Source organism: Vicugna pacos, chromosome 28, assembly GCF_048564905.1.
Source record: "Vicugna pacos chromosome 28, VicPac4, whole genome shotgun sequence".
NCBI lineage: Eukaryota > Metazoa > Chordata > Mammalia > Artiodactyla > Camelidae > Vicugna > Vicugna pacos.
This window is the reverse complement of record NC_133014.1, coordinates 9,956,747-9,977,312: the sequence shown is the minus strand read 5'-3', so window position 1 is coordinate 9,977,312 and position 20,566 is coordinate 9,956,747. Positions and strand designations below refer to the sequence as shown.

Below are 20,566 nucleotides of genomic sequence, written 5' to 3'. Positions count from 1 at the left end.
TCTAGGGGGGATTGGTTCCAGGACCCTCGGTCAATACCAAAATCTGCAGACGCTCAGGTCCCTTATATAAAATGGTGTAGTATTTGCATAAAACCTATGCATATCCTCCCATACACTTTAAATCATCTCTAGATTATTTACAATACTTAATACAATGTAAATGCTATGTAAACGGTTGCCAGTCTGTGGAAAATTCAAGTGTTGCTTTTTGGAACTGTCTGAAAAAAATTTTTTTGAATATTTTTGACCTGTGGTTGGTTGAACCCATAGATGTGGAACCTGCGGGTATGAAGCGCTAACTGTGTTTTGTGCAGACGGTTCAGGCAACTTGTGGAAGAGCATTCAGCCAGGTTCTTCTCTCTGACTTGTTTTAATCCAGAATTGATCCCAACTTCCTCCCACTCCCAATTCCTCATCTGCTGTTGACTTTGCAACTGTCACCATCATCCGTCTCTATACTTTTTTTCATCTTGCAAAACTGAAACTCTGTACCTGTTCAACAATAACTCCTCATTCTCCCTTTTCCTTGGGATGAGTTTGATGACTCTAGGAACCTCATATAGATGAATTTGTATCGTATGTCCTTCTGTGACTGCTTTCTTTCACTTTGCATAATGTATTCAAGGTTTGTCCATGTTGTAGCCTGTGTCAGAACTTCCTTCCCCTTTTAAGAGTGACTGATATTCTACCGCCATGTATATACCACACTTTTTTGTTTATCCATCAATCTGTTAGTGGACACTTGGATTGCTTCCATCTTTTGGCTGTTGTGATTAGTGCTGCCATGAACATGGGTGTACTAGCAACTGTTCAAGTCAGTGTTTTCAGCTTTTTGGGTATATACCAAGTGGAATTGCCAGATCATATGGTAATTCTATTTTTAATATTTTTAAAAATTACCATTCTGTCTATCACAGTGGCTGCTCCAATTTACATTCTCATCAACAGTGCATAAGAATTTCAATTTCTCCACATCCTTGCCAACACTTGTTATTTTGTTTTTTGTTGTTTTGATAGCAGCCATCCTAGTGGGTGTGAAGTATTATGTCGTTGTGCTATTGATTTATATTTCCCTAATGATTAGTGATGTTGAGCATCATTTATATAGTTGTCTTCTATCCCTAGTTTCTTGAGTGTTTTTTTATCAAGAAAGGTGTTAAACTTTGTCAAATGCCTCTAATTCATCAATTGAGATGATCATGTGTTTCCTCCTTTCATTCTGGTAATGTGATATAATAGACTGATAGATTTTTGTTTGTTGAATCACCCTTGCATTCCAGGAATAAATCCCACTTGGCCATAGCATATAACCCTTTCAATTTGCTGGTGAATTCAGCTCTCAGTATTTTGTTGAGAATCAACATTTTGTAGTTTTAAGCATATAGGTCCTATACATAACTTGTTAGATCGATGCCTAATACACAACACTGAGTTTTAAAAATTTGTTTCTGTCCAGGTGTTCATTGCTTATACATAGAAATTCAAATGATTTTTGTATGTTGATCCTATATTTGTGGCTTTTTACCAAGTTGGGTGGAGTGTCTTATCAATGTCTATTAGATCCTGTTTGTAATGATTGTTGAGTTTTTCTGTATGTTCTATCTAATTTCTATCTAATTATTCTATCAATTGTGGAGAGAAGGGTTTTGAAATCTCCGACCATAATTGTGTGTTTGTCTTCTTTTACTATCAGTTCTACCAGTTTTTGCTTCATGTATTTTTCAGTTCTGATGTTCGCTGCACACACATTTAACAGTGCTGTATCTTCTTGGTGGACTGACTCTTTTATCATTATATAATGTCCTTCTCCATCTCTGGTGGTTTTTGTTACTCTGATGTCTACTTCATCTGATACTAGCCACTTTTGTTTTCTTTTGATTAATGCTTGCATGATATATTTTTTCTAGGTATTACTAGAAACTAATAAAAAAAAACAGTTCAGAGAGACACACTCCAAAATGCCATAGAGAAATCAAAATGATATTCTAAAAGAGGCTCCAAGAATGCACAGTAAAGTGAAGGAGAGAAAATAAACATGAAAAATGGAGAGAATGAAAATAAAATGGCAGTCTTAAACCCTAATATATCAACAATTATACTAACTGTAAGTGACCTAAATGCAGTCATTATAGATGAAGACTCAGAGAGTGGATTAAAACATGAACCAACTATACGATGTCTACAAAATCACACAGATAGCTTAAAAGTAAATGGATGGAAAACGTTAAATTGTAAATATGTAAAAAATACATCAATGTGTGAACACTTCACTCAAACCACTGAACCCAGTAGGCTGTGACAATACACACACACACGCACACACACACACACACACAAACACGTATACACAGTCTACTGGTGATAATAAACACAGTTGTCCCTTTAACAACACGGGTCTGAACTTCATGAGTCCACTTATACATGGCTTTTTTCCAATAGTAAATACTGCAATATGGTTGGTTGAATATGTGGACACAGAAGAAACTTGGATATGGAGGAAGTGCATATTTAGGGGTCAACTATAAGTTCAATGCAGGTTTTCACCCCTGCAGAGGGTTGGCACCCCATGCCCACATTGTTCAAGTGTCAATCGTATATCTTATCACAGCCTACTGGTGTTAATATTCCGAGTCAAGTTTTTACACATCCCTCTACTCTCTGCTGTTCACAACCTAATTGTCTTGACTATGTTTCCTACGTGCATTTAGATCACATCAGACAGGAGAGCAGTTGTTGCTTCAATTGTCAAACATAACTTAGAAAACTCAAAAAGGAGAAGGAAGGCTGATGGAATTTTACTCGCTGTATTCTTTCTTCCTTCCTGAAGTTTCACAGTTCCCTCTTTCAACACTTCTTTTCTGTTCAGAAAACTTCTTTTAGCCACTAGTCTTCCAGTGACAAATCCTCTTGGTTTCCCTTCATCGAATATCTTGACTTCTCCTTAATTCCTAAGGGATATTTTCACTGGATACAGGATTTAGGGTTGAAAGTTCTTTCCCCCTCCAACACTTGAAAAACGTTGCTCTACTTGCTTCTGGCTCTATTTCCAAGGTTTCTAATGAAAAATCTGTTGTCATCTGAGTTGGTTTTCCTCTATAGTTAAGGTATTACTTCTCTCTCATTGCTTTCAAGATTTTTGTCCTGTCTTTAATGTTTAGAAGTTTAACTGTGACGTGTTTTGGTGTGGATTTCTTTGGGATTATCCTGTTTGTCATTAAGCTTCTTGAACGTGGAGGTTTACACCTTTTGCCAAATTTGGGAAATCTCTGGCTATTATTTTTTCAAATACTTTTTGAGCCCTGCCTGCCTTCTCCTCTCCTTCTGAGACTCTGATGACACAAATATTATATTTATCATAGTCCCACAGGTCCCTCCTCCTCTCCCTCCTCCTCCTCCTTCTTTCTTCTATGTTCTCTCTGCTGTTTAGATTTAGTTCACTTTCCATTAAGCCTACTGTTTTATCTTCCAGTTCACTTATCCTTTCCTCTGTCCCTTCCATCCTGCCGTTAACTCCACCTGCTGAGATTTTTATTTCAGCTACTGCATTTTTCAGTTCTAATATTCCCATTTGGTTGTTTATATTTACTGTCCCTCTGCTGAGACATTGATTTGATGAGACTTTCTATTCTTTTGTTTCAGGCATGCTCGATATCACTCATTAAAAGATTTTGATGATGTTTGCTTTGAAACCTTTACGGGATGAGCAGGTGTTGGTGTCTGCCGATTGCCTTTTTTCGTTCAGTTTGAGACCCTCCTGGCTCTTGGTAGCATGAGTTTTTTTAACTGAAACTTGCACCTTTGGGGTATTGTATTAGGAGACTCTGGATCTTAGGCAAGCCTTTTCTCAGCCAATGTTCTGTGATCCTTCTCCAGCAGAGGAAGAGGGGTGTGTATTGCAGCCTCGGTTGATCACCAAATGGGTTAAGTGCTCCTCGTTACTGCTGGGTGAATGTGGAAGTTCTGGCTCCCCACTAGGCCTCTGTTGATATCACCCTGGCTGGAAGACAAGAGATCTTCATTTCTGCTCCCCACATGCCTCCACGGACACCTCTGGTGGGGAGGTAGGGGCAGACAGTGGCTTCATCATCACTGGGTTGTTCAGAAGGTCCTGCCGTTCCGCCTGGCCTTCTCTGACGCCACCACGGCAGTGGGGAGGAGGAGTGGTTTGCTCTGCCAGGGGAGGGAGGGGACCAGGCTCCCCAGGTGGTCTCCAGCAACACTGTACTGGGGTGGCGGTGGGCATGGCGGAGGCCTCCTGACAGCCGCGAGGAGATGAAAACCCCAGCGTCCTCCCAGCCTCCTCGGACGCAGCCCCGCCGACGGGCTCGAACGGTCTCCTCAGAGCCTGGTGACCAGGGGGTCTGTGCTTCCCAGTGGCCTCTCCCAACATGATGGCGGTGCGGCCACAGATTTTTCTGTGGTGTCTGGTTGAACTAGGGTGATTACTGTCTGAACGTTTTCTGTCTTGCCAGGCTGGCCCTTCCCTGGTCCTTGGGCTTTGGGCCAGGGTAGCTTTCTTGGTTTTGGTCTGCTTTTATGAGCTTTCTGGGTTGCCAGTTTCTTCAGCTCCAAATCTGGGTTATGTGAGGCATAGAGGAAACCCAGAGAACTTCCTGCCATGGCGTTCATTCCTCAGGTCCCGAGGTCTGCTTTCTGAGTTTTCTTACACTTGTTTTATACGTAAAGCCACTGTTGTCACTGAACTTAGCAGAAAGAATAAGGATGAGTGTGTCAACTTCACCTCCCTGGAAGCAGAAGCCTGCAGTTTGTGACCATCATATAAGCGGGTTTTGTGTTTCATCCCATCTGAAAGCCGTTCACTCTTAATAGTAGATTTGTCTCATTCATATAATGCATCTTAATCCTGACATTTCATGTTATGTATTCTGTGAAAGAACTTTCAAAATATCGTACACTAATCAAACAATTATCAGTAGGTTGTTCCTTCCTATCAGGCGAGGGTTTCAAGAACACACCAAGCTGTCTCATCCCAGCTCTGTCCTTTCCACGGTCCTAGAAGAGCAAAAGATGGAAAGATTTTCCCCAAAGATGAAAACATTCCATCAGGAGGCCCCGAGAAGAAGCAGCAGTCAGCTACCAGTACCCTCATGCGGGTCATTTTCCTGGCATTGATTGCATCCTCCTTTTCTCCTCCCCTTCCTTCCTTCTTGCGAGCTGACTGTGTCCCGAGCATCTTGCTGGGTCCTGGGAGAGGGAGGGGGTAGATCTCATCAGCCTTTCTCTTTTTCCCTCTCTCAAAGTCGATATCCATGGTGTGTGGGTGTGTTTCAGCAGACTTTTGAACATTATAAGATCAACCCAAAAGAGACCAGCTAAGAATTAGTAAGGGCAAGAGGAAGAGTTGGGCAGGTCCAGGGAGCAGCAATCTTCAATCTCATAACATTTCCAGTTTCCCATCAGGGCACAGATGTGCTTGGTTGCAGCGAGGGGAGCTGTGTGCCTGTGAGTGCTGAGCTTTGCCGTCCCGCCCTCGTCAGCCCCATCCAGCATGAGCCCCCACGTCATTCTAGTGCTCACGACCCCTTCACCGTGTGCTGGGGAAGCCACTTGGTAATTCTGCTAACGTCTAGTAGCCTGGACTCGTATCACCGAAACTCTGTGATGGAATTTCTCCATATTCTGGGTCAGTCACTCAAGAGAATTCTCCTGGGCACTTCAGCATCTTGACCTCTTTATTTAAATGGCAAAATGACAAGTTTGGGGCCGGGCTGTGTTTTCTCCTCCCACTCACTCTGCTTCCCTAGGGCCAAATTTTGCTCTCATTTTCCAACAGACAGTCGTCACCAAATTCGTCAGATGTTCTTATTTGTCTCCAGCGATTTCCTTTCCTGCTCTCCACCCTGTCTTCTAGAACAGCCTGAAATGAAGTCTGCCCCAAGAGCTGTGCACGGAGGACGCGGAGGGGAGAGCGGGAATCCCCTCCACATGTCCCGGGCCAGGCTTGCAGGACCGAGAATTTCCAGAGGGTGATGCTCGACGCACTTGGGGAAACTCGCTGTTGTTCTGAACACCGGGCTTCTGCTCTCCATCAGGTTCTCCACTCAGATGTCTGCTTAGATGCTTGATGAAGAAGTGTTAAGGGCAGAGCAGGTGTAATGTTCCACATGCTGCTGCCATCGGTCCCTGCGATCGTAGGCTGCTCTTCAGTGGTCAGGCACGTGTAGAGCGAGCACACGATGGAGTCTGGCCTGGAAAGCCGCTGGTCCATTTCCCCCGACAGGAGAGCTTCATGGAGGAGGTGCATGAAGTGCAGACGCTCAGACAGCAGAGCATGCCCTCTTCTCACGTGGCAGGAAATCCCTCTGCCTTTCCCCTCCCAATGGCCCACCCCTTGTCTCACTCTCCAGCTCTGGCCCCTGGCCTGGAGACCACGCTCTCAGTACAGTTCTAGAGCCACTGTGTGCTGAGGATGGCTTCTGCTGCATCTGACTTTGCCATTAACCTCTGGAGGTTAGGGTAGCCTTCCAAGCCAAAGGAAGGACTACTGAATGCTGGAATTTCAGGAGAGCTGTAGCACATTGGGGAAACACGCACCGCCAACAAGAATGGAAGCTTCTGGATACCTCTGCCCTGAAGAGGCAGCTGTCTCGGTCCCCTCCTGTGGCAGCCAGCTCTCAAGACACGCATCAGTGCACCTGAAACATTCTATACATGGAAACCTCAGCACACAGCCTCTCGCGCTGACCCCACCGGTAAGCACGGTGGAACCCACACAGTTGGTTAAATTTAATCTCCTGCAGAAACACAGAGACTTAGCACAAATGCCACCTCCTCTGCTGAGTCTTCTCTAAGCCTATGCTGAGTTGGGCACCCCGGCTGAGGGCTCCGTTAGCCCAACTTTCCAACCTCTCAGCACGCAGCCCACTCCAGCATGCTTGCTTGTTGGGGTGCAGGGAAGTGCCTGTCCCATCTGTTGGCCAGGGAGCTGAGGGTGAGGGCCGGGTCTTACTGACACCCCCAGGGCCTAACACAGTGCCTGGCACGGAGTGGCCACTCATAAATGTTTCTGAAGAGGGACTGTGTTAGGTATGTGCAGACAGTCAACAAACTGACCCTTCTGTTCACTTATCACGGAGCCGAAAATTCTACCATTAGGTATTTATTTCTTTGAGTTAAAAAGTTAGTCCTAAGCGCCAAAGATCCCTTTCCAAAATTAAAGTTTCATCAGGAGAGATAACTGCCGCTGAGATTTGGGGGGAGAGGGGTGGATTGAGAGGAGCCCTGCAGAACCTTGGCATAAGCTTGGAACCTGTGGGGAGAGAACCAGGAGGCATTCCAGGGCCTCAGAGGCACAGAGGTGGAGAAACGAGAGAAAACTACTTATGGCTGGGACACTATGTCTAAAACTGGATTTTTATGTTTTCTCTTTTCCCTTATTAAATATATTTGGAAAAAACTGAAACGTTCTTCCAGTGAGCCAGGTACTAGAAACACATTACCCGGCCCATGACCGGTGCTCAGTGAACACCACGGACTGGCTGTCTTGGAACACCGTGGGCCACACGCTCACTTCTTTCTGTGTGGTTCTGGCTTTCAAGGAGCAGGAAAGACAGCAGGAAAAGAACAGGGGATGGGACTTCATCGCCGCGGACCCCACCGCCCTTAACGATCTGGGCCCACGGAATTCAGAGCGGAGACTGACAGGCTTCACCCTGGGGTTTTGGAGAGGCAGTCAAGCCCCAGAGAAGAACCCTGAACCCATGATGCCTGAGAGGGGGCCGTGGGCACGGGTGGCGCCCGCACAGCATGCTGGCTCCTGCTTCCTGCTCCGGGGCCCAGGACACTCTCAAAGGCCACAGCGGGGTCCGCGAGCAGGAGCAGGGCCGCCTGCAGAGAAGAGGACATCACCGTTTACCCCACACTCAGTGACAGGTGCTTGCAATTAACTCTTGGTTGCGAGGTCTGGTGCTTAAACCAGCTACCACCTACACACGTTGAGAAAAGGAAGAAAGAGCAGTTAGAATGCAGGAAAGAGGGAAAAACCCCACCTCGCCCACTTGACAGGCTCCAACGGCTGCTGCCAGCCGCCTGGGAGGCGGGGACAGTCCCCTGTAAACACCCTGCTTCGAGGCTGGGGTGGCCGCGGTGAGCAACCCCTCGGAGCTGGAGGCGCAGAGGCCTTCTCTGAAGCGCAAAGGCAGACCCTGCCAGGGTGCGTGGGCCCTTCCCAAAGCAGAACGCAGCGCCCTGGTCCAAGCCGCACGGAGGGAGCGGGCAGGGTGAGGAGCACTGTGGGAGAAGCGAAGCAGAAAGAATCTTTGTGACCCTGACAATTTAAGGAACACTCGATAACCAGCTTGCTGGGGTGTTTCTAAACCTTTGAGGGGAGGTGAGTCAGTGGAGCGGTCATGTGGAAAATTCCCTTTCTCCTCAAGGCCCTGCCGTTCCCAGGCTAAGGTAAAGTCACTTTTTTGTTGTTGTTAAAACCCTTGTTCCGGACAGGCCAGGATTCCATCAGGCTAGGAGAAAAAGCCTGAGTCTGGGGACAAGTTGTATTTTGTAAACTTGGGGGACGGAAGGGTTGGGCCACATCATTCGCTCGGGGACTTTGGGTTTCAAGAAAGACTCAAGTGTGTCCAATTTCCTAGAACATCATCAGACAGAGAAAAAGCCCGATCTGGCCAGACCACAGTGGTGAGGGAGGCTTGGCATCCGTCCGTCCGTATCTGCTCGGTCTCCCCTGTGCATTTGAGGGCAGCGTGAATACTTGGCAGCTCGTAGGAGGTGCAAAGGAAGCTTCGAGCAGCACTCCAGCCCCAGTCGGTCTCTGCAGGATTTCTGGTCCAGTGCCGTCCACTCTGCTGGGCCCCTGCACCCGCCCACTGGGCAGAAGCAGATCCTCAAACTCCACTGCTCGTGTCCTCAGACCAAAGCATCATCCGCCTCGCCACAGAGAGTCAGCCCCTCGGCCGATCAGCCGGAGAACGGCTGTAGCATCATTGCGGCTGCTGGTGTGACACCCCGGCCAAAAGTCTGCCATCTGGAGAGCAGAGATTCAAGACGGGTCTATTCATTTTCGTGCAGGCAGCTTGGCTTTTGACACCGTTTCCTACAGTCACCGTGGTTTGATAGAGGATCTCACCTACAGAAAGGCCGACCTTGAACTTCACATGGTGCCTCCAGCCAGAGCCCTGAGGCAGAGTGGCTGAGCCAGGCCTGCACTGGGGGCTGCAGTGTGGGGAACATTCCAGGCACTCGCTCAGCATCCCTGGATGTGGGGAAGCCTTGCTCTGAGCCAACCCTCCAGTTACAGCAGTTCAGCCAGAGCTCATTCAGCTAGACTTGGTGCCCTGGCTGGGGCTGGGGGCAAGGGGGGACCAGTACTGACCAGGAAGGGCCACTTTCCCCAGAACATCCTACTTGCTTTTCCAAGGGAGGCAGGGCGACCCAGTAGGTGACGGCCTCAGGATGTTTTTGTCCCAGTGAGGATCTTCGCTGGGCTGCTGTCTCACCCGCAACCTGCTGCCAGGTGTGAAAGCAACTCCCCGGGGAACAGAATGAGGGGCGATGATCATTTGTATCTGATTTAGAAAATGATGGTCGGCATGCAGATTGGCAACAAAGGGCCTGTCTCATTGCCAATTTCCATCACTGACAAGAGGGCACAAGTTTTAAGAGGAGACAATCCCGGGATGGGGGGTGGGGGGGGCAGGGAACATCTGGACCAAACACTGAGAGCAAAGCTTGATCGGCAAGGCACGGCCATTTGAGTGAGGAAAGGGTTTTGGAGTTTTTGATTCAAAAAGAGGCTAACCAGATGCCTGGGTTTGCCTGGATCAGTCATGGCTTACGCCTGTCACCCAAGCTGACTTTTGAATGGTGCCTCCCTTCACTCTCAGAAAAACTCCAGGTTTGCTGTGATCTCTCTATTCCAAAGGACAGAGAATTATGGCTGGAAACTAACCCAGAGAGGGACACACAGGATATGGGGCTCCGAGAAGGTTCACTTGGCTCAGCCCGAAGGAGAGAGGCAGGCAGCAGAGGACCAGGCTGATTCATTCTCAACCGTGTCTAGCATCACAGGCTTGTTGATAACGTCCAGGCACAGGTCGGCAGAGTGTGGATGCCGGATGGGTCTCTGGAGTAATCTAGTTCACTTCCTGTTTTGCCAGAAGAGGACACTAAATGAGATCAAAGTCCCCAGGAGTCATGCTGGCTCCTGGCAGAGTGGAGACCAGGTCTGCCCCTGCAGGACCAAGTCCAGGTGCTCTGTTTTGGGACAGAAGGAAAGGGATGACTCTGAAAGATGCCACAGAGGATAATGGATGGGTCGGGTGTGGCAGCCCCTGGACAGGGTCATGGATTGTGCCACGGTTCTGAGGCTAAGGATGGAGGACGGAGACCAGAGATGGGTGAGGTTCAGACCTGCTGAGCATGCCTGGGTGTGGGGCTGGAGCTCAGGTGAGATTTGGAGCCACAACAGAGCGAGCAGGAGCTCTGCAAGGCAGTGACAGCAAGGACCAAAGAGAGTCACTGGCAAGTAGAACCAGGATGAGTGAAGAAACAGGTTAAGTAGGGGATGAAAAGTGAATGGGGTCATAAGTAATTTATGGAATCTAAATCTCTTCTGTGGTTCAAAATCGCAGTGAAATCCCCCCTGAGAGACAAACCCTGGTGACAGCTGTACCTGCCCCTCGGCACCTCTTTCCCAGCTCCTCGACAGGGATGCAGCGGTGGGAAAATCCTCAGTCATCGACAGCCTTGACCTCTCCTTAATATCTGGGGAAACCGAGTCACAGAGAAGCCAGGTCCCTCCTGTCTGACAGTCCTTTCTAAAAACGGGCTGCAATTCACGACAAGCCATGAGAGTGATTCCACCCACCAGCCACAACAGTGCCCCTGTGGTTACATCGGTCTTACTTCCCGTGTGGCTCTGGTGTGGCCAAGGTGGTGGATTTTCTGTAAATCTGCTCATCTGGGTGGAGGTCCCAGAGGAAGCCCAGCCTGAGGGTCCAGAGTCCTGGCTTGGTGGCCCCAGGTCTACTGCCTGACAACGAGCGGTCGGTGGCAGAGGCCACCTCTCCTCCTCCCTGCCCCGCTCTTCCTAGTTGTCCCCTGAAGCCTCTGGCCTCTGCCATCTCCAACACCTCACACTCTGGATCTGTTTTTCCAGGGGTATCAGACCCTGGCTTGACTGCTGAGTGTTCATCTTTTGCATCTTCCCTGCCGTCTGTGTCTAGAGGTATCGGTCCTCAGGTCTCACTTACCTGGGACCGCGTAGGGATGCAAGGACATGCATGCCAAATATTATTTTGTAAAACAGGTCAGAAGGAGGTATCGGTCCTCAGGTCTCACTTACCTGGGACCGCGTAGGGATGCAAGGACATGCATGCCAAATATTATTTTGTAAAACATCATAGTCAGTCTAGACCTGCCTGTTTTGCCTGCGACAACTTTTCACCCAAAGAGGTGGAATTAAGTATTTAAGTTGGTTGCAGATAATCTATGAACTGAATTGCTCACCCAAGTAAACATGAACTTGACCACAGGCTGATTGCAGTCAAAAGGATCTGCTGTCACCCTGAGCAAGTTCTCCCACGTAACAATCGACAGAAATCCTGCACACCACTGTCACACCCACACACGGTACTCTCTGATATGTGACATTAAAAAACCTCAATCTCCTGAAAAAAAATCATAAAATAGTTTCAGTCTATAAGAACTGAGCGCAAGGTTTTGTTTAGTGAAACTTCTTTGATGATGCTGGTTCAAATATCTTCAAATATTGAGAAACACCCACAGACATCGTCCCCAGCTGTCAGAGTCACACAGTCTGCAGAGAGCAAGAGGGAAGCCGTAACCCTGCTGAATGTCACTGGAGATCGTTTCAGGACACCGTGGGCTATCTTTACCCTCTCCCACCTGCAACTGTTAGTTTCCAACCAAATGTTCCAGAGGAGCCAGCCTGGGGCAGCGTGAGAGTCGGGCAGGAGGAGGAGGAGCAGGCTCTGGGCAGCATCTCCTGCTGCCCTCTCACTACAGACATGAAGAAGCTCAGAGGCATCCCACATGGTGGGGGCCACAGGGACCGCTCCACGCGGAACTGGAGGTCTGGTCTCCCGCGCCGGCCCCACGCTCCGCCCTCCCTACCCCGCGCCCCCTCTGGGACTCGCACCGAACCTCCACGCGGGGCTCGTCGGCAGGACCAAGCGGCCCACAGGAGTTGGTTCAGCCCACAGAGGGCAAACGGAGGAGAGATGAACAGCAAGGGGAGAACATGGAGAAACAAGGAGGAGGAGGTGGCGGGAGAAAACACTGGATGGAATGGGAAGAAAAAGTCCAAGGCTCCATGTCCCCGTCACCTTGACTAGTGACTGGAGTAGAGGTGAATGTCTGGGGCTCAAGAGCTGCCTCAAGGTCACAGCAACACAGCCTGTACCTGGAAGGAAAGGTCCCTGGGGAACGGCCCTCAGGGGCAAGGAAATGGGAGCTCCATGTGGGAAAATCTCAAAATACCAAGAATGGATGTGCCTGAACTGATGGCATTCAAAGTCGGTGTATTAGACTCTGGGGGACCAGCGCTCCCAGGCGAACCCAGTGTTGCATATCAGTGCTTCTTTAGGATAAGATCAACATCACTGAAAGTTAAAAAAAAAAAAAAAGGCAGACCAAAAATATCAGGTCTTAGGCAAATGAGTTGAAAATCCCTTCTAGTGACACCCTATTTTTTCCACCCATTTCTAAAGTCAGAGGACACCTGGTATGGTATTTAGCTAAAGAAATGCAATTCCTGGTCCATGCGGTTTCCTGACAGTACAGCACTGAAATGACATCACGGAAATGCAGATGCCTTTAGGTCTAAGTACAGTTTCTAGGTGAAAATGTGAGTCTTAGTCACTGGTGGAAAAGGGTGTGTGTACCTTTGTGATTTGCTGGTATCTTCTGCTTTCTGCCTTCAAAGACTACGTTGTAATTAAATGCGTGCAGGCTGCTGGCCAGCTTTCCCAGGCTTTGGCTCACCTAGATGTGCAGCCGAAATGTAGGTTAGATCATACCCCTGCTCCTTTGCCATTTGGAAGGAAATTAAGCAATGGTTACCAAGAAAAAAAAAAAGAAGTCTGTCTCCCACTCAAGGGCAAGGACTCTGTGCCCTAAGATGCCCTTTCCTGTGGTTCACAAGAACAGTCTCATTTGTGAATCGTGCCCCACGGCGACGGAAGTGAGGATGTAGCAGACACCCAAGGTATGGAATCCTTTGTCTTAATTAAAAAGTATGGTGAGAGCCATGGAATTTGGCCAAGCCTCATAAATCTGCTCAAAGAATCCAGCCTCTGTCAGATAAGCTTAAAGAGAACCAAGTGAGCCCTCTGGAGAATTAAAGAGATTCCCGGCTCTTCGCAGACGCCCACTCTCCCGTCGCTTTGCTGTGCTCCGCGGACGACGGCGGTGCTCATTAGCCAGCAACCTTCCTACCCGCCGATGACAAGTTTATCCCCCAGGAGCACAAAACTCAGAGATGATAAATTTACCCCTGCTTGTAAAAATGAAACTCCCCTCAGGGCAATAAAAATGCTGCGAGCCTGTAAGGAAATCTGTGCTTTGTGTCATATCGTACCTTCTTCAACAGAGCCTGGTCCTCTTGGTCGGGGCAGCTCCTCACAGCCAGGGAGAACTGCTCTAAGGTAACTGCAAAGGAAGAAATGGGGAGAATGAATGACCTCCCTTTGGACCCCCAGCCCCTCTGGTGGGGGGGAGGACACCATGGTGACAACAGATACAGGTGGGGTGCTATTGGTCTTGTCTTGGTGATAAGTTCAAGGAGGGCAGAGCCTGCCCCAGGAGGGCAGGGCCAACACACAGTGACTTCTCCACCACCATTGACCAGGATGATCACATCAGAGCACGCAGCCATCACCATCAGCAAAACTCCGTCCTAAACTGCGGGAGGTCCTGGGTTCAGCCAGTATACGGCCCATCCTGTCCCCCATGACCACACTCTTTGTCCCTTTCCTGTGACCAGCATCTAGAGGACTCCCCCTGCCTTGGTAAATCTGGCAGTGCTAAACTTTCTATCTCAGTTTTCCATCGTGATCCCAATGGCTTTGAGTCTTCTCTTGGTATGAATGATGGGGCCCCGGTGTTGATTCAAGCCAGCGCCACCAACTCCCCCAGATACTTCAGGTCAACTTCCCCAACCATCTTTCTCCAACAGAATGGTGGAGAGAAACCAAGAAGGTCTGCAAAACATATTTTAACCATCCATTTTAATGGCCATGAACGCTCCAGGAATATTAACTAGACAACCTACACAAATCATACACCTCTATACAGGTGACCCAGAGCTCTCATTAAGGCCCACTCCTGCGAGCACCCCTTTCTATGTTGGTCTAAATCAGCACAAAAGCACAGCTGCCTTCCATGCATGCTGTTTTGACCCTATTGTTTCACTCTCGAAAATGCTCCCATGATTCCCTGCTGCCCTCAGATTTAAACCCACTTCTTTCGACGGGTACTAAGGCTTTACCTTAGTGAACTCGAGAAACTGAGCCTCTTATTTCCAGACTCAAAGCTGCTTTCAGTCTTTCCCTTCACCGCTGTCTGCTGGGCTGTCTCACCTCTTGCCTTGGAGCACAGCATAGCTCACCCCTCCCGACCAACCACCCAAAGCCATGAGCATCCTCCGCGTCCAACCCGCCCTCCTCCACAGAGCCCACAGAGACGCGGAGCGCCAGCCCCGGGACCGAGGGGCAGTCTGCTTCTGTTGTGACCCCAAGGTCTGGATGTCATGTTCACAAATGCAGATATTTTAAAGAGAATTAGATTAGCACAAATGAATCAAGAAAGTATTGTCTGGGATTTTTTTTTAAAATAGTTTTCAATGTTACCTGTAAAATACAATTCTTTAGAGCGTTTTCATCTATGACCGAACTACTCTGTAGTCTTGACTGTTGTCAGTTGTATGCTGTCCTGATTTTTAATTCCAAGTCCCAGGCTCGTCACCATCCACCTGCCCGAGGGCATTGTGTTCACATCTCATTCCCACCACTATGCTGCAAAGCATCCCTGTACTCCTGGCCCAGAGCCTTGCACATAGGACGTGCTGAAAACTTCATCAGCAGATAAACCACAAGTATTTCCCCCCACTTCTTTGACATCTGCAAGAACCCTACCCACAGAGGGGGAAAGCGTGGACTAGCGGGGACCGCGCTGCTCAGGACAGGCAAAAGGCCAGTTTGGCCAGGCCCTGGGATGGGAACAGTAACGCGGTCTCACTGACATCTTGGAAGCCTTCATCCTAGTCTGAGCCATGGGAGCAAGATGTGGATAATCGGCCGCCAAGTTCTAGATGTGGGCGGTTCCCGGTGGGGGGGCTGCCCTGTGAGGCAGTGTGTGCCGATCTAGGCCTTGAGATGGAGGCCGTGTCCTTCTCTCCCTGCCTGCCACACATCTCACGCCCATTTGATCTTCCTTCCCAGGGTCCTTTCCTATGAAGCTGGCTGCAAAGGAGAGCCATCTGTGGGCACTGGCTGGGTCAGGGATGAAGTCACAAGGGGGAGCTCACTCATCATGGACTCTCTGGGTAGAGCCCTTTCAGCCTGGGGCAAGCGTGGCCATTCACTAGGAAGCAAGAGGGTGGAGCTCGGCTGGATTCCCATCTCTGGAACCCAGAGTTCTCCCATGTGCGGGGAGCTGCCCACCCTCAGACAGATGGGGCACCTTCTCACTTTTTCAATGTGACCCCCGGCTCCCCTTGACCAAGGAATGCTTACTGGGGTCTGGTCCAGACAAGGAGGCAGACCGAGACGCAGCCAACGGTGGCATCCATGTCACCCTGTCTTCCCCACTACAGAGAGCCTTCTCCAAGGGACCGCCCCACCCACCTGCAGGTCCCTCACACTTGCCCAGAAAGACAGCTCCGACAGTGACACTCAGCTGGAGGCCACCCCCGGCCCCTCACTGATCCATCCAGAGAACAGGAGTTGACCAATTTCAGAAACCCAAGAGCTGTGGACTCCAGGAGGGTCATGGGCAGGATGGCCGAGAGCAATTGCCCAGGGGTGGGGCATCGACTCCAATTTTCCATTTTGAGGGAGTCACCTCTCAATTTAATACGATGCTTATGCTCAGGACAGGAGTATCTCTGCCCTTCCCCTCTCTTGACACTTTATTTACATGCCGCAAGTCCCCCTCAGAACCGGGTCCCCCTCGTGCCTCCTATCCAAGCTGAATCTGATCCTGTCTGCTGTCTCCCTGGTGCCAGAGCCAGCCTCTCACTCATCAGCCTCTGAGTTTCCTCCCACCTCATCCTGCACATCGGATCCCCATCAAGTTCCCACAGATTCCTTCCCTGCAACGTCTCCAGAACCCCACCATCTCCTTTGGTCCCGTCGCTATCACTTCTGGGTTCGTATCCTCCCAGCTCCTTCCCGGACAGCCTCGCCCGGCCTCCCCTGGTCACAATTCTCCTCCACACCACAGCTGGAGGCGTCTTTCCAAAGCCCCAGTCAGGCCATGCCTCCCTTGCTCTGACCCTTTCCTGGACCCCCACTGACTGTGGAGGTTGACAGGGAAGGCTCCTGCCCTTGGCCCACCAGGCCCTGTGGGACCCTGACTCCCACCCCCACGTCTGCCCTGCACCTGGGCCACAGCAGACCACAGGCGCTTTCCCAAACCACCATGTATTTCATGCTCCCAGTCTGCTCTTCCTTCCATTTGTAATCCCTTTCTACCTTCATAATGCACATAAATCTTAGCCGTCCTTCAAAAATCAAGGTCTCTCCTAAACAGACATTTCTCCAGTGAAGACATACAGATGCCAACAGGCACATGAAATGATGCTCAGTATTGCTAATATCAGAGAAGTGCAAATCAAAACTACACTAAGAATGGCCATCATTAAAAAGTCCGTAAACCATCACTGCTGGAGAGGGCGTGGAGAAAAGGGAACACTGCTGGTAGGAATGTGGACTGGTGCTGCCACTAAGGAAAACAGTATGGAGGTTCCTCAAAGAATTAAAACTAGACTTACCATATGATCCAGCAAGCCCACCCCTGGGTACATATCTAGAGAAAACTCTAACTCGAAAAGACTCATGCACCCCAATGTTCACAGCAGCACTATTTACAGTAGCCAAGACATGGAAGCAACCTAACTGTCCACTAGCAGATGACTGGATAAAAAAGCTGTGGTATATTTATACAATGGAATACTACTCAGCCATAAAAAATGAAATAATGTCACTTCCATCCAACATGGATGGACCTAGAGATTCTCATACTAACTGAAGTCAGACAGAGAAAAATACCATATGATGTTGTGTATAGGTGGAATCTGAAAAAATGAGACAAATGAACTTATTTTCAAAACAGAAACAGACTCAGACATAATACACAAACTTATGGTTACCAACGGGGAAAGAGCGGAGGGATAAATTGGGAGTTTGGGATTAGCAGATACAAACTACTGTATATATATAAAACAGGTAAACAACAAGGTCCTATGGTATAGCACAGGGAATGATAGTCAATATCTTATAATAACTTACAATGAAAAAGAATATGAAAATTTATATATTTCTGTATGACTGAATCACTACACTGTACACCAGAAACTAACACAATGTTGTAAATCAACTGTACGTCAGTAGGAAAAAATCAAGATCTCAAATGCTGATCCCCTTGACCTGGACTTTGTGGGGAGCTGTGCGAACCCCACACAGCGGGTCTGTCTCTCCCATGTTCTCCCAAAGCACCTGGTCTGCGGTAACCTTCATCCCAGCTCCCTGAGAACAGGGGCCTTTCTTACTGTATCTTCCATCCCCAGCACTTAACACACTTCCTGGCCCACAACTGGCCTCAACACATGCTTGTTGGATGAAGGGTGGTGGATAAAGGAGTGAACAGAGTGTTCTCCATCAGTATTGTTTCTGAAGGACAGCTGAGGAGATACTGGATTCAGCGGGGGCCGGCGCAGACTTGCTCTTCACAGGACAATCCGAGTTTGAGAGACAGAGCAAGTCTCGACTTCCCCAGGCGGCCCTGCCATTTTGACCCCAGAGTCCGAGGCAAGGCCTTGATCCCATTCCTTAGGACAAAAACGGCTTGCATGTCCCTTGCAAGAGGGAAGACCAGAGCAAACCAAGGTCAACTGCTCACAGCTGCAGCCGGTCCCGTGCAGCTGCGACTTGAGGCACCTCTGGTGCTTAGGACGGAATCTGAGTGTCTCCTTAACTTGCTGGAAAAAACTTTTTGTAGTGATGATCAGAAAAACTCAACCACATGTCCATGGCCTGAAATGGGTTTGCGTAAAATTTAATGTCTTAAACATCTCAGGAGTTAAGAATGATAAAACACGCACAAGGCAAGGAACTGCATCAGGAAACTGTATCACGTATTAAGAAACAGCTATTTTAAACATTTTAAAAAGCCATTTTTTGATGCCATGCTTTTTCTTGGCTAATTTACTTTTTTGGTTTCTGCATTTTTACCCACCAGATAGCAGTAAGAAGAGGTTAGAATCTGGGTAACAAGTTCTTTTGGCTGCACTCTTGGACACAGAATCATTTTCACCTGTAATTATAGAAATCTGTGAAAATGTGTTCTATTTTCCAGGCTGCCAACTTGGAGAGAATTTCTGAGTTATTTTGGGGGAAAAAAAAATCACAACATAGCTTCATCAATCTCTGTTTGCACCGAGGTTACATAAAATTTCCCCATCGAGGATTCAACAGCCACTTTGATATATCAGATCCGGGGTACTGAGTCAGTCAGGGAAGGAGAAATACTGATGAAATCCAATGAAAACCTTGCTTTTAGTTGTTCTGTGGAAGGCAAGTCATCTTCCCATCTAACATTCTACGCCACTTTAAGCAGATATCAAAACTTGTTAAACGATTATATCTCAGAGAATTGAATGCTTTTTTTTTTCCCAGTTCTCATGTTTCGGAGTAAAAGCCATCATTTTCAAGTTAATAGAGCATTATGTTTTCTCTGCAAACACATGCCCATAACTCATAAGCAAAGAGAGGGGTGAATTCACAAAAAGGAGACACGACGCTATTTTTCCTCCTGACATTTGGGATCTGCGATAGATTAAAAATGATGTTTTTATCTCTGGTGATTTATCAAACTCCAGACTTCATAAAAGGTAAAGAGATGCACTGAAGAAAGACTACATCATCGTGATGCTTCATTTTGACACTCTGGGTATCTCAAAAGCATGTATTTTGAAGATCTCCCCTCCAGAAACTCAATAGTTTCCAAGATTTACACATTTAATTCTTGTTTTTCAAACACACGTATGTGAGCACATGCCAGGAGACACCGTTAAAGAAACTGGTCACATTTGAAACACAGATTATTTATAGACAAAAAAACTCAAAGAACTGAAAGAAAATCTGGTTGTCAACAGACAGTTGCTTTTTCTGTGTTTTCTCTGTAGCTCCTTTTGGGTTTTGTGTGGGTGGCTCATGTGAGCTCTAACGTTGTTTGCTAAATGTTTTGTGAGATTAGAACATGTTGTCCTTTAAAACCGAAATGGAAGTTTATGTTTATTACAAATATGTTTAACTTTAGAATATGGGATCCTTTATATATATATAAATATAAATAAATATATATATATATAAAATCATATGTAGAGTTGCTGTGGTATGACCAGATTTCCTATGCTTCTGTTTTTATTCACAATTTAGAAGGTCTTATTCTTCACCATATTCCTAACGGAAATCTCACAATATAGAGTTATGTGGCACAAATTGTTTCTTTCTTATCTCTTGTGTTATTTGCACCTGCCAACTTGCGCGCTGATTAACCTTGTTTGGAAACGACAGGTACCAGGAGCTGCAAAGTCAGTGGGGACCGCAGGTCAGATGTTAGCAGTTCACCATATAAGGTACATTTTTTGATCACATAGTGGGGGACAAAAAAAAACACTTTTTTTTAAAGCAGGGAGGGCTTCTTTTTCTTGCCTCTTTAGCAATGCTCAGCTCCCAGATTCAGGTCCGACAAGCACTGAAGGGCCTCCCCAAGGTGGGCAGATGGCAGCAGTCTGCTGGGATCTGACTCCTGCTTCTGCTGTGTGGCCCTGGGCAACTTATGTAGCCTCTCTGTGCCTCAGCTTCCTGGGATGGAAGTTGGGTAGAGGGTGGTCCCTCCCACACTGCCTCGGTGTGGGGGTTAATGAGCGCTCGGGCCATCACATTTCCCACAGGGCCTGATACGCTGAGCTCTCCTCATGCGTCAGCTCTCCTCACGATTACAAGGCCCTAGCGCTTCCACACCCAACCCTCATAGAAAGCCTGTGGGAAGAAAAAACAGGAAGCATCGTCCAGAGACCCAGCCAGGGAGAAGCAGTCAGCTTTAGCACAGGAAAAGGTGTGCTAAATAAAAGACGAAGAAAATCTCCCCAAAGTTCAAGAGCGCGAGGGTGCCCACTCTACGGTGTTCATCTGTAGGAAGGCAAGTCCTTGAGCCTGGGGGTGGGAGGGCTCTGCTCAAGATCTGATACTCAGAAGCCTTGGGGTCAGCCAGCCCCCGGGGTGGGGTCCCGGATCCACCCTTATCTGTGGGACTCGAGGCAGCTGGTCAGCCCTGAGCCTCAGTT

General features: G+C 48.2%; 1 protein-coding gene across 1 annotated transcript in view; it reads right to left on the bottom strand.

Annotated features, from left to right (window-relative positions):
- The window catches only part of ACOXL (acyl-CoA oxidase like), a 247,466-nt gene that overhangs the window by 31,625 nt on the left and 195,275 nt on the right, over positions 1 to 20,566 (bottom strand). The window contains 1 exon segment of the mRNA XM_072951449.1: positions 13,577 to 13,647. Coding sequence (XP_072807550.1) covers positions 13,577 to 13,647 — 71 coding nt within the window.